This window comes from Amia ocellicauda, chromosome 8 (genome assembly GCF_036373705.1).
Source record: "Amia ocellicauda isolate fAmiCal2 chromosome 8, fAmiCal2.hap1, whole genome shotgun sequence".
NCBI classification, from domain to species: domain Eukaryota; kingdom Metazoa; phylum Chordata; class Actinopteri; order Amiiformes; family Amiidae; genus Amia; species Amia ocellicauda.
This window is the reverse complement of record NC_089857.1, coordinates 30256080-30273929: the sequence shown is the minus strand read 5'-3', so window position 1 is coordinate 30273929 and position 17850 is coordinate 30256080. Positions and strand designations below refer to the sequence as shown.

General features: G+C 39.2%; 1 protein-coding gene across 1 annotated transcript; it reads right to left on the bottom strand.

Moving 5' to 3' along the window:
• Positions 1-6642: 6642 nt before the first annotated feature.
• On the bottom strand, positions 6643-17702 carry fktn (fukutin). The gene is made up of 10 exons (XM_066710994.1): positions 17655-17702; positions 16047-16239; positions 15356-15412; positions 14911-15111; positions 14010-14287; positions 13704-13836; positions 12912-13041; positions 12539-12672; positions 12301-12425; positions 6643-9294 (listed from the first exon to the last, which is right to left on the bottom strand). Exons 2-10 carry the CDS (start codon positions 16146-16148, stop codon positions 9081-9083), a joined length of 1374 nt encoding a protein of 457 aa, XP_066567091.1. The 5' UTR covers positions 16149-16239; positions 17655-17702; the 3' UTR covers positions 6643-9080.
• Positions 17703-17850: the final 148 nt, after the last annotated feature.

Sequence of the window (17850 nt, the reverse complement as noted above, 5' to 3'; positions counted from 1 at the left end):
TAACTGTGAATATTGTCAGCTACGTTCATATTCTGTAGCCAGGCTATTTATATACTGTTAATGACTTCATGCATTTACCTGTTATTATCTTAGAAACACATTACCAGATTTGTCACATCCTTATCTTGACCAAGGGTCAAAAATCCCTTCACTACTGCATTCCTCTTGATTTGCTATTGAGTTGCTTTTAATATGTTCATCTTAATTTAAAAAGAGCATGAGTATCCTGGCAGAGCAGAAAAACAAAATACAAATTACATTTTGGAATAAATTCATGAGTATTATGGTCCAACTCAAAATGCTCATTGTTTCTGTACTGTAGATACATTAATATGAAAACCACGGTGACCGTATATCCTGGAAAACTTACAAATAATGGCAAATGTCTGATTGTATTGTTGATTTCCATGTACATTTGGAAAATGCAGGGGAATGTGACATTGGTGATATTCATAAAATAAATTTAAAAAATTGATCTGCAATCAAACACACACGCAAATGCCACAGTATTTTGGTCCATTGTGCAAGGCCATCTATGAAGGAGTTTCATTTCACAATCAATGAAGATAATGACTCCAACCACTCTCTGAAAAAATGCCAATCTGTCTTTTTACATTGAATTCCATTGTAGAAAAGGCCAGTACTGTACCTAATTGTACTATATATATGCTGAGCCCACTTGTAGAAAATTAAACACTTCTCCCAATTTCTAAAGACTCTTCTAAACTTCTTCTCCTGTCAGAATAATTGTTCCAGAACTCTTAGCTTAAAATGTTTGTGTAGAGAATTAGGAGCAATTCTTAATATTATAGAGACTGGGGTGTTTGTCACCTTGACATGTTTTGTTGGTAAACATTCTTAAAAAAACACAATTAAAAATGGCAGGTAATTAATTACAACACATTAATTAATTTGAAAAATATATAATCCAAATGTAATGTGTCATTAGTCATGTGTTACAGATATGCAGATATAGTTAATGTTTGTATTAATTATAAATAATTGTTAAAAATACATAGATGCATAAGGTGGATGAGGTTTCTGCTCAGTTAAAAGCATATGAGGGATTACTATGAGTAATCAGTAGCCTACTTTATTTTACCCAGAATGCGTGGGAATGAGTAAGAGTGAAATATGTTAAATAGCAGAATAGGACATTTCTACATAGATTTCAATAGTAAATTAAATATATATAGTCCAATTTCCTTGATAGCACATACCTGGTGTGCTTCTGACAGATGCCAATGAATCCTCTGGGAACAAAACAAACATAACTTGGACTGATACTATTTCCCTGACCAGTCTATATTCATGACTTCTTATCTTGCTTTTCAATCACGGTGTAAAATGCTATTACAGACTTTAGTCCTTGTAATATATATAATTGTCAACTCAAACCTCTGTTCTTTGAAAGCTAACTAGTAATACCCCTTTCACTCAATTCCTATTGCTCTAAGTGTGTGTATCGTTCAGCAGTTGGATTAGACTTGCTCTTCTGTCAAAAGCTTTCAATAGCTTGTGTCCTTTTTTAATACTATCTACACCTCTGTCTTGGTTCAATTCTTCTCTCTGAGTTTTTAAATTGTTACTAATCCAGATGCCCATAGTAACAGGTCGCCTAAACGTTTCTCAAACAGGTTTTCCATTGAGCTCGGAGTGATTAACTTTGGATTTGAGTGTCAATTTTTGTTCTTTCATTCTCCAATCCACATGGAACTCTGTGCATGTTGGGGATGTTTAACATTTCATTCCCCATATCCCCATCTCAGTTTTCAGAAAGTTAACAGGAGAAGGTGTCCAAAAAATTTACATCGTGACTGGTTGATTGACCACAAAAGGTAAAAATATCAAACCCGGACTGACATCTCCACAATGCAAGTATTGTTCCAAGTGGGATAATCTTGTTGAGCCATTTTGGGGGCCATACATAAATTAGAGAGCAGGGATAGGGATAAGATGTATGAGGTCACAAATGTAGTGGAAGGGGGCTTCTGTATCTGTCTAGCTTTAGGACCCCAGGGAAGCTGTGCCTTCCTTGGCCTACCCCTCTTTTACCAACTCCACTGTACCCAGCCCTACAGATCAAAAAAACTAATGTCTAGTTTAGGCAATTGTTACTTTTTTCCACCCTTCAAGTGTTGTTTCAAAGACGCAGCCTTCCATAGAATCCCCCTCTGTGTTGAGTAGTCATTTACATAATCCGATTTGGTGAGGATTATCTTGTGGCCTGAAAAACAGCCACCGTGGGCCTGAGCTGAATTCTTACTATTCATTGCCCTTGCTTTACTTCCAAGAGGTTGCACCTGCACTGCCGGGCACTACTCCTTTCTGGGCCTGAAAACTCAACAGCCAAGTACCCCCCACCCCAAAAAAAAAAAACTCCCCCGCCCTGTTTCACAGAGGCGATTGCCTTTAATTGATCCATCGGGGGGTTACGCTCAACACAACGGAAAACGAAAGACCAGTTAGCCTTATCTGATGGGTCATCGCTTTCTGGAAAGGCCTAAACTCACATCTCTTTGCACCCCACCCCTCCCCACGTTTTGTCTAATTTCTCCTGAAAGACTGGTTATAATGTATGAAGTGTTGATTTCACATTTTCAAGCTCATTCTAAGTTTCATGGTTAAATGCAGTTTTCAATTAGCTGCTGATATATCAGAGCAGGAGTTGAGAAAGTTATTTAACAAGAAAAAATCACGAGAATTATACATGTATATTTTCTTGAACACCTGACTTGGTTTGGAATTGCTAGTAGTTATCAGCTTGGCTAAATACTACAATCTTCATATCAGCAACATGTTTGTTTGGTTTTAAATTAAAAGATAATTATTAGGGTTTATTTTGTGTATGCTGGAAGTCCGTTGTTGTAATTGTTGTCTAGTTCTTTCATTCAAGAGGTTGTTTACTCACAGTAAAACATATATGACCATTCCTGTAGGCTATACACTAAAGAATTAGGAGTCCTGTTAAACAAATGGAATAATGAAAGAATTTGAAAGAAACTAAATATTTTACTAATTACATTTTTGAAGGTCACAATAACCACTGATATTCTGTATTTATACTCATGTATGTTTCAATATGCCAGGCAAGCAAGATCATTTAAAAAAATCAAAAATCAATACTGTTATTCTGCACACTACCAATGAATAGTTGTGTTCAGAAAAGGACAGACTATTAGAGATACAAATGATCCTTAGCTTGCAGAGTGCAGGAAAAAAAAATCTGAAAGCTAGATTTGGACAACATGACCATTCTCACGGTAAATCTCTCACTTACATTAAAAAAAGAAGAAAAAGTGTGGCAGGGTAATTATGGAACCATTAAGCAAATGTTTTCTTGGGATTGATGTGTGGAGCTGACGTTTAAATGCCCCTTTTTGTTTGTTTAGTTTTGTTGCAGCTAAAGGTGGCCTTTTGTGTCACATGTGCTGGCTGTTTATATAGCAGAGTCATTTGGTGTTACATGGTGGTCAGAAGCGAAAGTTAGGAGTTATTTATGGTTTTGAGCCCAGAATCTGAAGACATTGCTGCCAGGAATCAATGCCCCTGGGCTTCCTTTGTTTTGTTTCCCCCTCATTCCTGCGAGAGCTCCCTCTAGTCTGCTGGCTCGTGAAGATAAGCGTTTTCGACACTCTGTGAGAGCACGATAAGGGGATTGTTGTGTTAATGAAAGATTACCTTTTAAGCATGTAAGGGGAAGCCTTATCAGTTTAGCTGCAATATAAAACCCACTGTCAAGAAAAGACATTTGTATTATAAAATGTTGCAGCAATACACCATTTTAGAGAGATTTAAAAATATATGTATTAACACACACACACACAAATATATATATATATATATATATATATATACATACATATACATACATATACAGATATATAAATATTGGCACAATTGATTCATGTTAAGGTATTCTGAGGTATTGAAATTATTATTATTATTATTTTTATAAAGCAGGCATCTTAATGGCTTTTAATCCAAAACAAATCACAAGGACTCTGTTTCCACTGTGTTGTCCAATAATTGCTAGGTGTTATGCTTGCATGGTTTTATTGTTTGGAGAATTTATTTAGCCTGCCTACTTCTCATATCTGCACCCTGTAAATGAAACTGCTTGCCCAACAGTTTTTCATTGGAATCAGCTATCATAATACCACAGTATATTCATAATGCCCTGCTTAATAATACTAGGGTGTAATTATCGAACTGAAGGTAAACGTAGAAGGTTGTGATGTTTCTCCAAATGGAGATATCACCAGTTACTTTTCAATCGGTGCAGGTTTGATTGACCCTGTGTATTTTCACCACTTATATGGGTGAAAATGTATCAGCAAACGATGTTGACCTCAGTGGTGTTTTCAATTCACCTTTAAAGGTCATATTTTTTAGACCTTATGGAATTACACACCATCAGTGGCTTATTAAAATGAAATCATTAGCACTGTTAGACGAAAACGTTTAACTGTGTTGACATTGATGTGAATTGTACAGTGAGTTAGTAAAAACAAAAAGCAACTTTCTACTACTCGTAAAATACATACACATTTTGGATTTTTACATATATACAATCTCGTCCAATAGGTCTTAAACTGAATTGAATTTTCATTATTGAATCTCTGTCTATGTCAACCCTACTGTATTTTTAATTATTGTTTATTTCTCCTCATTAAACCTTTCTTAATCCTTTTAGATTACCTCATTGTACAAAATAAACTGTTTCCACAGCTCCCAGCTCATACACAATAAAATGCTCTACCGGCCTCCACACAGCTTTCATCTTACGAACACTGTGGCACATTTACAACCTGACGTATTTGATTTTCCAGAAGTTTCTCTAACTCGTTGTAAACACAGCAGTAGCGGTCCCTTTGAAAGGAGGCATTCCTCACATGTTATGAATGGCAGAGTCCACCTGCTCTCTTCTGTTCCCTGGACAAACCAGTCTCTAAACTGAGTGGTAGAAAGAATAGCTATATATTATTGTGTTGTACACTATGCTGTAAAAAGAGACAGATGATGTTGAAATGGAATTATTTTAGGACATGACTCCCAGGCCTAAGTTTTCAACATGGTCAGAAAGAAACCACGGCCTTTAACCCATTCGATTCCAAAAAACGCCTCGAGACCATCGACGACAGCAGGTTGTAAAATGCACTGATTTATTCTCACCTTACACAGCGAGGGCATAAATAGTCCATGCCTCACCTAGCTTGTTAGAAATAATAATTGCCCGAGCTGTCCTTCATTCCTTCCAGTTCCCAGATTGCGGTGGGACACACTGTACCGGCAGCTGTGTAAAGCCCGGGCTCCCCAGTGCAGAGATAAAGTGTATTGACAGATCCGAACCATACGTAACAAGGTGGTTTTCTATCTGTCTGATAAGGGAAGCAGCCGGGCTCATCTTATTCTGTTTGTGCCTCGCAGCTGATCTCGTCTTGCGACTGATTTGAGAATCAGCCCATGGCTTTTCACAGGATACTGGGCTCTTGCTAAAACCTTAAACTCACACCCTGACTCAGGCATGCTCTTCCAGTTGATGAGCACCATCAGTGGATTAATTAGAATTATGATAGACTGATTCTTTAAGCGATAGCTCTCTTAACCTTCGTATAACAGAAAAGCCAATTAATTGATTTGATTTCTCATATTAACATAAATCAATACAATCAAAGTCGTCTATAGTAGTGTGTAAAATACCAAGGGGATGTCTGTTTCAGCAATAATCCTCGGTTTAGAGGGAGACGCTATGAATTAAAACCTGCTTCAGAAGTTATTTAATTAGGGTAAATTAGGCAAATAATCAGTGTTGCTGTTTATTAACATGAATATATAATAATTAAATCCATGTTTTATTATGATTTCCCCACACCTGATTTTTATCCATAAAGGTTGTCTTGTTTGTAAATCACGATGGAGATGGTCACACAATCTGCTTGGTAAGTGGCTCAGTTTCAGACTTCCATTAGTTGTGAATATTTGATCATCTGCAAGCAGAGAATTGCTGGAGATTGTAAGAGGTTGTGTGGATTTGTAGCAAATGGATTAAGTTTCCATATTCTAAGCCCAAGATTTCCACTAGCCTGCCCAAGAATGCACATTTTCTTTCCTACAGAAAATCATGTTTAAATGGTTACCCGAGTCTGTTCAGGGAAAATGTGCTCTATTGTTACGTGTGCCAGTAGCTGCACGTACTTAAGTGTTGCTGGAACAGGTTTCAAAGCCCCCAACACGCCGCATAAACTTCAAGGCTGCGGCAGACTTATGCTTCCTGCTGAAAGACACCACTGTGTTTCTCTGAGTTTGTTGCACAATGTATGTTGTGATTTTGTTTATGAGGTTAATATTCAAATCCTGTAAAATTCAATCATATTTGTATGTGTTGGATAAGTGATTTGATACTGGAATAACACTTATGACTACAATTATGTTGTATTTATAAGTTATTTATTTTATATATTATAAACCAGCTGCTGTCCAGTAATGATATAGGCTAAATAGGATGTGGAAACACAGTGGTAATTTGTTGGACAATAAATCACATTAGGCAGCTTTAGAAAGGAAGCAATGATAACCATACATGAATTAAAGAAAATTAAGTATTGTGATAATCGTTAAAAGATGACTGTAAAGACAGAATGATAATGGACCTGCTTTATTTAGTACTGTAGGTATATGAATATCACAAAGGATAACAGAAAACCCTGAAATGATACAGTATTGAAATATTGTTCAGAGTCCATACCCTTATTGCTATCATGTCGTTTGTGTAAGCACATTTTCACAGACCAATACATTCTCAATATTTAGAGCAACTACAGAAATATTCTTTCTATAAATTACCTCGAAAAACTGTTCCTCCTCAAATGGATTTGGAAAACAGAAAAAAAAAAAAAGGACTTTGATTTACATTCAATTCCAAGCCCTTGTAAACAATACATATACAAATGTAAGATAATCTTAAGGATTTAGATAGTTTACTGTAAATTACGACACTGGTCCTAGTAACTCAAACATTATGTGCAATAAGATTTATTTTTTCCAAAGCATCTAAAGCAACAAAACAGTTATTAGTTTTGATACTGTAGCATAAATATATTATTTTGTAAAATGTCCCTTTTACCCAGTAACAAACATGTTGGAAAAAAAACATTAATATCTACCAGTACCAGCATATCAAACATACATCATACCAATAGCTTTATAAACTTACAATCCAGTAGTGCTCAATTTTTGCATGGTAGCTAAGTTCCCAAACCATAATACACTGGCAGAGTTAAATGTATATGTTCAGACAGTTACTGTGGTTTCAGTTCTATGTGGGACAAAAGGAAACTCAAGAGGTTCACAGCACAAAATTAAATGAGCCCATAAAAACTAAATAAATAAACAATACACAAACAACAACAACACATAGTTCGAAGATTTGCTTTACCTGGACAGAATTAAAAGAGAAAAAAAGGTTGCTAATATTTAGCTTGAATGAGACCAAGTCTCTACAAAAAAATAAATGGATAAATGTTAAACCACAATGATTCCATGATTTGTACCAGCCAGGTATTCATTTTCAGTGTTCACAAACCAAGCCAAAACTGGGTTCTATTCCATAAATATATCTAATAAGACAGTATCCACAAAGGATTGAAACGGCTTTCATTTATAAAGTATATTGGTACTGGTAATGCCATTTTTTAGGTTGCATTCAAAAACACTACATTACACTGGTTTACACTTGCAGTTTTAAAACAGCAGACACCAAAGGAATACAGTGGCAGATATGAACAGAAACCATCTGAACAGTTCTGTCAGTGAAGGACAGAGTTCTTACAGGAATTCTTAAGAACACACGTACAAGAAAGAAGTGTTTAATCCAGAATAAACAATAAAACAATAACCACTGAAATTACTATTAACAAGTCACCTGAAACTTGCATTTCAGCTTCTTCACACCATAACTTTGAACACTTGCATCACAAGGAACTGAATTCACATTTCAAGTGACGAAGCCCAGTTTAGAATTGACACGAACAAAACCCGGAACAAAATTTTGGCCTTTCTTTCTTTTCAATGGCTGAAGCTGAAGCTCACACAACATGCAAAACCTCCCGCTGAGCAGATGGAAAAGTCAGGACTGAAGAAAATACCATTCCATCAGTCACAACACTCAAGAAAAATTGAGAAAAAGTGTATTTGCTTGAAAATATTGGGCCTTCATACAAAGATAACAGTACTTCAGACAGTTTTGCCAGTGATTTTCTTTTGTTTTTTTTGTAGCTAATTTCTGATTCAAAAAGAGCTTTTTGGTTGAAGGATTAGTGTGTTACTGACTTGACTTAAATGTGTCACAGTACTTGCTTTGAGACAATCCACGTGGCATTTCGGGACCTTTTTAAATGGATAAGCAGACAGCAGAAAGTATTACAGTATTCTATATTCCACCCACATAGGTGCCTCATTAAAAGGAGTGAGTGTTTTATGCGCTGCAGTTGAAAACAAATATATATATTTTTTTAAGTGATTAATCCATTATTTCTGAAAATGTTCAGCGTGAAAAAGTAAAGTGCATATCAAGCATCTCAGAACCTGGATGTATGGGTGAACAAAATTTCAAATCAGGGATTGCGTTCCACATGACTGGATGCAGTGCCGCAGGTGGTTTGACCGTTTTTGTATCGCTATCATTAATTGAAAACAATCGCTGCTTACTAAAGGATCTAAAATGATCTTACAGATTACTGAATCTGCATTTGACCAGTGGACTTAAAGAGGGCACAGTACTTAATGGTTAAAACCCATTTCAGAGCATCTGCTTCCAAGTACAAAAGTCACGTTTTACATTTGATTATCATCTGAACTGAGAAATAATTTCATCCGATATCAAAAAATAAAAACGAACTCAGAAGCAAACATATGTGGACGGTAAAACCTTACTGGTATTTAACATTAAATTCAAGCCACACACATTAATACTATTCAGTTAATACTACAAGTGTAAAAAATATGTATTCCCACAGGTAAGGTTTTCATTTTTATTTTAGCAGCACTATTTGCTTCTGGCGGTCAGTGCCCAGTTCAGCTCAATAGACCTGAATCACCTCATCCCACTCCCCCACGGGCCACACGCCGTTCTCCTGCACGTTGGAGGGGGAGCTCTTCCAGTCCCAGGTCTTCACCGGGATATTCCAGTTCTTCCCATAGTTGGCTTCGATGTACTGTAGCGTCTCACAGGGCACACGCACCTTCTGCTCCAGCAGCTCTGTCCAGCACAGGCTAAACTTGGGGAAAATGTACCTGCAGAGAAAATACGCTCCTGTCAGTGATTGATCCTCTCAGCCAGCGTCCGATGTCATGTTTGTATCGCAATAGTGATGGGAATATATCAGTCCTTTAAAACAATATTGTTCCTGCTGGGATGCAGGTAACCAATTTGATGCAATGCTACCGAATATGAAGCCATTTGTTAGCTGGGATAATACATACACTGATCAGCCATAACATTATGACCACCTGCCTAATATTGTGTAGGTCCCCCTTTTGCCACCAAAACAGCCCTGACCCATCGAGGCACAGACTCCACTAGACCTCTGAAGGTGTGCTGTGGTATCTGGCACCAAGATGTTAGCAGCAGATCCTTTAAGTCCTGTAAGTTGCAAGGTGGGGCCTCCATGGATCGGACTTGTTTGTCCAGCACATTCCACAGATGCTCGATTGGATTGAGATCTGGGGAATTTGGAGGCCAAGTCAACACCTTGAACTCGTGATTCATCAGACCAGGCCACCTTCTTCCATTGCTCCGTGGTCCAGTTCTGATGCTCACATGCCCATTGTAGGCGCTTTCGGCAGTGGACAGGGGTCAGCATGGTCACCCTGACTGGTCTGTGGCTACGCAGCCCCATACGCAACAAACTGCGATGCACTGTGTGTTCTGACACCTTTCTACAGTGAGGGAAAAAAGTATTTGATCCCCTGCTGATTTTGTACGTTTGCCCACTGAAAAAGAAATGATCAGTCTATAATTTTAATGGTAGGTGTATTTTAACAGTGACAGACAGAATAACAACAAAAAAATCCAGAAAAACGCATTTCAAAAAAGTTATAAATTGATTTGCATGTTAATGAGGGAAATAAGTATTTGATCCCCTATCAGTCAGCAAGATTTCTGGCTCCCAGGTGTCTTTTATACAGGTAACGAGCTGAGATTAGGAGCACTCTCTTAAAGGGAGTGCTCCTAATCTCAGCTCGTTACCTGTATAAAAGACACCTGTCCACAGAAGCAATCAATCAATCAGATTCCAAACTCTCCACCATGGCCAAGACCAAAGAGCTGTCCAAGGATGTCAGGGACAAGATTGTAGACCTACACAAGGCTGGAATGGGCTACAAGACCATCGCCAAGCAGCTTGGTGAGAAGGTGACAACAGTTGGTGCGATTATTCGCAAATTGAAGAACCACAAAATAACTGTCAGTCTCCCTGAGTCTGGGGCTCCATGCAAGATCTCACCTCGTGGAGTTTCAATGATCATGAGAACGTTGAGGAATCAGCCCAGAATTACACGGGAGGATCTTGTTAATGATCTCAAGGCTGCTGGGACCATAGTCACCAAGAAAACAATTGGTAACACACTACGCCGTGAAGGACTGAAATCCTGCAGCGCCCGCAAGGCCCCCCTGCTCAAGAAAGCACATGTACAGGCCTGTCTGAAGTTTGCCAATGAACATCTGAATGATTCAGAGGAGAACTGGGTGAAAGTGTTGTGGTCAGATGAGACCAAAATCGAGCTCTTTGGCATCAACTCAACTCGCCGTGTTTGGAGGAGGAGGAATGACCCCAAGAACACCATCCCCACCGTCAAACATGGAGGTGGAAACATTATGCTTTGGGGGTGTTTGGGACAGGACAACTGCACTGCATCAAAGGGACGATGGACGGGGCCATGTACCGTCAAATCTTGGGTGAGAACCTCCTTCTCTCAGCCAGGGCATTGAAAATGGGTTGTGGATGGGTATTCCAGCATGACAATGACCCAAAACACACAGCCAAGGCAACAAAGGAGTGGCTCAAGAAGAAGCACATTAAGGTCCTGGAGTGGCCTAGCCAGTCTCCAGACCTTAATCCCATAGAAAATCTGTGGAGGGAGCTGAAGGTTCGAGTTGCCAAACGTCAGCCTCGAAACCTTAATGACTTGGAGAGGATCTGCAAAGAGGAGTGGGACAAAATCCCTCCTGAGATGTGTGCAAACCTGGTGGCCAACTACAAGAAACGTCTGACCTCTGTGATTGCCAACAAGGGTTTTGCCACCAAGTACTAAGTCGAAGGGGTCAAATACTTATTTCCCTCATTAACATGCAAATCAATCAATCAAATCAACTTTTTTGAAATGCATTTTTCTGGATTTTTTGTTGTTATTCTGTCTCTCACTGTTAAAATACACCTACCATTAAAATTATAGACTGATCATTTCTTTGTCAGTGGGCAAACGTACAAAATACTTTTTTCCCCTCACTGTATCAGAACCAGCATTCACTTTTTCGGCAATTTGAGCTACAGTAGCTCGTCTGTTGGATCGGACCACACGGGCCAGCCTTCACTCCTCACGTGCATCAGTGACCCTTGGCCGCCCATGACCCTGTCGCCGGTTCACTGCTTTTCCTTCCTTGGACCACTTTTGATAGGTACTGACCACTGCAGACCGGGAACACCCCACAAGAACTGCAGTTTTGGAGATGCTCTGACCCAGTCATTTACCCATCACAATTTGGCCCTTGTCAAAGCCACTCAGATCCTTACGCTTGCCCATTTTTCCTGCTTCTAACACATCAACTTTGAGGACAAAATGTTCACTTGCTGCCTAATATATCCCACCCACTGACAGGTGCCATGATAACGAGATTATCAGTGTTATTCACTTCACCTGTCAGTGGTCATAATGTTATGGCTGATCGGTGTATATTTACGCTATTTGTTTCAGGTGGTTTATAATGTAGACTTTGAAGGGCTAATGATCCAGTTCATTCACTGAAGCACTTCCCACTTTAAAATGCTTACTTGGATGGTCACCAACACCAACAATGGCTTTAGTGGGTTTTGAACTCAAGTGTCATACTGAAAATTGACTATATTGGTTTATTTTTTAGACCATTCAGGGATGGTTTCACAAAGCTTGATTAGCACTAGTCATGGCCTACTCAATCATTTTAGGGAGAAGAGTCATAGATTAGTGATAATCAAGCTGAAAACAAACACCAGAGTCTTAAACCTCAAAAGACATGAAGGAGGTGGACAGAGTGAGACCCACTTGAACTTTTTCCCGCTCTTCGCCTGGGTACCACCGTTCCATACAATGTAATCCTCCTCATAGAAGAAGAAGATGTCAAGTTTGACATCTTGACCCTGAAAGGAGAGTTCCAGGCTGTCTTCAATCTGCAATGAGCAAAACACTATTGCTTCAACACTTAACACCGCTGACTCACATCAGGAGCAGAAACATACAACTGTATGGTACTTTTCAATATTGTGACTATTTCAAAACGTACCTTTCCAAATTTATGCTTGAGTGGAAGGCCTGCTTTTTGAAAAGCTGGGATGATGTCTGTCTGGTAGTTCTTGATCCATATCCCCAGGTCAACATCCTTACTATAGGATATGATGTTACACTGCCGAAACCAGCCTTAAAAAAATAAAATGCATGTTATATGCTAGTTAAGCTATGCTAACCAAAGCATACTCAACCAGTCTTCCTGTCAGGTGAAAAGTTAATGCTAGTCACCACATTTTCAGCTCATTTACAGTGAATAGTAAGGGATTTCAGTATGGCATGCCTTACTAGAAAAAGGCCGAACTGATTGAAGTAGTAGGAGAACTAACTTATGAACAGATGCCTGAACTATTTGAAACCAAGCTCCTCACCCAAACAGGTGCCACTGCTTAGCCAGAAAGTCACTCCCAGACTGTTGAGAGTCCTGGCTGCCAGGTGAAGTAAGTTCTTGGCCTTCTTCTTGAAATCCATGGCCTCCTGAGAAGTATCCTCTGGGTAGAGCTGTAGAAGAAACCAGGTGAGTCATGGTCATGGAATAATAACCCCCCCAGTATAATAAGCTTTATACAATTGACTTAACTCCAGTTGATGAACATGCCACAAAATGAAACCTGCAAGCTTCCCATAGATAGATAAAAACATCATATCTTTAAACAATGTCTAAAACATTTCTGTAACAGCTTTTCACTTTACAGAAAGATGGACAAAATGTAATGCATCTCTGGAACATACTGGACCAGTGCTTAAAGACTATGTTGTAGTCATAGAAGCCTGAATTATGCTGTTAAAGGTTTTACTCACATTTTCTCCCAAATCATTTTGAATTACTGAATGTCTGCCTGCCACCATCTGGTCATTAAATAAAACTACACTTATATGGAACATGAAAGACACACTAGTTCACACTGTTCTTTATTGAAATTGATACAAATGATTCTCAATTTCTTAGCTCTCTAGTATTCCATCTCCCTGCACAGTTTACCACTTTATAAATGCTCCTTGCTGTAGTGCCTAATACGTTCTTATTACACTTCACATTCTTAGAAATGAAAATGGAAAATAAGAGAACATGGAAAAAAACAACAACTGAAAAACACATCCATCCTACTTCTCGCTTCAGTGAAAAGAGCTCTGTGTGTGCAATCAAACATCAGTCTTCAGACCTGGTAGAAAGCACGAGCCTCTTTGAATCTGCACTCCAGAAACTTCGAATGGACAACTTCATCCAGGAAGCGGGAGACGTTCTTGGGGACACGCATGTCCAGGCTGTCCACAGAGGTCAGCAAAAGTTCTGGTCTGGTGCAGAAACAAAATAGTAAAAGATAATTTCATTTAGAAGACTATTTTGTTAGTTTTTTCCTCCTTCCACAGCTGCAATGCATCTATTAAGAGTAGACCGGCATTAAAAAATAACACTTCCCACAATCCTGTTTGAGACATTCTGCACACACCAGCAGCAGGCAGCTCACCTGTCGAAGGCTCCGGCTTGGCGGCCGAAATCCAGCTTCCGGAAAGGCACGAACTTCCGGTCTGCACTGGGTTTGAGACGCAGGGGCCCGTGCCACAGGTAGTTCCCGCTCCTCTCGTAGAACACCACCAGGTGGACAGCGTGGGAGTGCAGGCGGAAGACGAAGTGCAGGGGGATCTCAGTGCCCGAGAGGTCATCCATCCCAGCCAGACGGGGGTCCTTCCCACGCACCTCCAGGAACTCCAAACCTGCCTCCGTGGCTGACTGGGCCAGCTGTGCCTACACAGCCACAAGAGCAAGACACTGAACCTTTTTCACAGAGCGATTTCAGAAGAGGAGCGCCTTTAAAATAGGAGACATAGGGTTGTGTGACTGTGAAAGTTATTACTCATTTATATTGATTGAATTAAGAAGGAGGCCAGATTAAATTCTGGGAGTGGTTAGTTAATAGAATGCAATCAAAGGACTTAGATGGGCAAAGAGGCCTCCACTCATTTGTAACCGCTCCCGTGTCCTAAGAAAAATGGCTGAAGGCCTGACCAGATTTGGTTTCACGTGCAGCTGCAATACAAGGACGTTTAAGATTGTATTCCCCCCAATTCATAAGAAGGCCAGATCTAATTACATCTCTCTCCATTACCATCTAGTCAGCTCCATCAATGCATTTGGCTGTGAACCTTTCAAACCACTTCAAAGCTGACGCATTTCAAGGTGGAGAACGTAACAAAAAGCAAAGTGTGACTGCACTTAGTGTCACTTAGTCCCTCCTGCACACAAATATGATATGATGTTATGGTAACAAAAACAACTATAGAGAATGTGGCATAGAAAGCAACACCAGTATTTAGGGCCTCACTATCAAACCACAACATTTCCACACATTGCCATCCCTTATTACTCACATCATACTTCCACAGTTTGGACAACAGTGCAAATGTGGTGAACTCTCTCTGGGTACAGAGGTACTTGCAGCTGGTCCCCTTGGGATCGCCGTCCTTCAGCTGCTGGGAGTCCTGAGGGAGCAGGCCCAGGGTCACGGGGTCGATGAGATACACAGGTAGATTGTGTTTGGCCACCAGCTCAAGAAACTTCTTGACGACATGCTGCAGAGAATTTGTAAAACTACATTTTAGACATTTGCAATCTGAAGTATCCCTGTTATGTGTTGATTTAGCCAGCACACATATAATAATTTGTTTTCCATCCATGTCCAAATAAAACACACACTGAGAAGATGAACATTTCAGTTTCAGAACGCCTTGGTTTAGATGCTAGAATGACCTCATGTGTCCTTTGGTGCTGTGAATGACAGGTGCATTCGCAAATGCAAAATACAAAAGCACTTACCCACTGCGTATCGCTTGCAGGCTGGCTGCCTTTAATGTTGAAATTTCGCGCCCCATACTGAAAAATAGGTCAGGAATATATTAAAGGAAACGCAAAAACAGACAATGAAAAGAAATATTCCAAGTATAAGTGTACAGTAATTAAAGTTCATTAAACATGCACAGGCACAACATATAAAAATACAGATCCTTTATTTGGTGTGTTTGCAGTATTGTTCTTAGAAGATTTACAGACAAAATATGCTTTCCAATCTTGATTATTTATTCATGCCTAATCTTTCACAGGTTTTTCAGCTCATGCACACACCTTTGGTCACACCAAAGATGTTTTAGTCAGTATAGTTGTTAAATATGTTGCAGCAGTACAGTCTGCCCATGTCATTTTACTCTAGCATGCTTCTCATACATTAGAAGAAATGGCAGCAGCAGATTAAAGATATAAAAAAGAAGATATTTAGTGTTACACCAAGACAAACAAGTCAAAAGTAAATGTGCCATTTAGCAATACATTAAGCAGACAGAATTAATAACATTATAAAATAGTATGCACAAAAGACAGTTACATTATCTTCAGAGATGTCAGATGCAGGTCTCGTCTTGTTGTAAATGGCTAAATGCTTTTACTACAGACAAAGGACATTAGGAATAATAATCCTTAAAAAAAAGAACGTGCACTTTTTTCCAGATCGTACCTTTGACAAATACAGTCTGTAGTAATACAACTGGAACAAGAGGAACACTGAACTTGTTGCAGTGAGAAGGGCCAGTATCACAGACTTGTTGATCCTAGGCATTAGTCTTCTTCGCTTTCTCCCTCTCTAAGGGAGAGTATATGAGCAGACTGGAGTTTGAGCATCTTTTTGTGTACTTCACCTAACATTTATCCTGTTTGGGGTGAAAAAACAGCATTTTTAATTTTCATCTGATGGTTGTGTGATGTATTATATGCCACATACGAACTGAGTGTCCAGTGTATCTTTAAAGCAGTTCAGTACATGCATGTACTTCAGTAACGAGCATTCAGGAAACCGAGATTCATTTTTCATCTGAAAGGGAAAGGGAGGCATCTAGTGGCCATCTACCGTTATGGTACTTCAGACTTGGTCCCTACAGGGTTAAAATACAACTATCACCCAAGATGAGCTCCCAAAGTGGCTCCCCGCCTGAGCACATACAAATCTAAACCACAATACTCACAACAAGCTATGCACATATTTGAATCACTATGAAGATTGCATTATTATATAAAAAATAAGAATCAAACACTCAACGATAGAAAATCAGTCAAACGTTTGTCAACTACTTGAAATGCCCAGACTGTTTTTCCACACTGATGGACACTGAAGTGTGAGCAAAAGACAATGTTATCCTGAGTCAAATAACCGGAACTCTATTAAATGTGAAATATGTAGAACTAAAGATAATGCAGCCCATTCCTTATTAAGGTGAATAGACTGAGTACAGTACACATCCTGTGCCAAAGCTGAAGCCTAACAATACTGTCAATAGTATTACAATTACATTCAATATTGTCTTGCATTGACGTTTGTTCCAGGTTTCTCGTTGATATTTACACTACAGAGTATGTAAAAAGTAAGTCTGTGTCTAAATGCAAAAGATGGAGTTACACACGTATGGTTTGATTGTTGTAGAGATGCTCCTTACCTACTGGAGCCAGAGATAACATATCCACATCATATAGAAAATAATATTTCCTAAACTACATCATTTTCTTAACACCAACACATGATCCAGGTCTCTCGAGTTGCACAGGCATCAGAAAAATGCCAGTGGCGTCAATAATCTTGTTGCAAATTGCAATGAATGCGCCCGATTGAATGCATGTCAAGTGATGGCCAAAGATTTACTTAACCAGAAGAAACAGGACTTCAAGTTCAGGATGATATTGCACTATTGCAGTTTAAGAAATGTTGATAATATTGCATTCATAATGTAATCTCACCTTTACCTATAACTAGCACCTCTTTAGCACGAATAGACAAGAAAATGCAGACAACAACGTAGCTGGTAAAGAAAACACTAAATATAATGTATCATGTAATGCAAATCACATTAGTTACGACTCTTTCCAGTGTAATGTATCCAATACTTCATCTTAGATCTCCATCGCAGAACCCACACACATGCGACAAGAAAAACGCTGTTTATAAATACGACCTTATTCGACACAATTCCCGACTGATACCTTGTTAACGTATTGCTGGCTACTGACATGCAAAAATGAGCAAATAATTTAAATCCGTTACAGATCTTATCACACTACGGTTACATTAACCCACCAAACACTGCTGCGGTCTCCATTGAATAAAAGACGGCTGACTCCGCCCACACCAGTGAACTGAGCGTACACTACGGAGCGTCGGTAGGGACATATTCAATCACATGGTTCCGCAGTTGGACGAACGAGTGAGAGCACTTGTTAAAGGCAATGAACGTGTGCTTGTCTTTTCTAATAATTTTATAGGTGTTATTTGG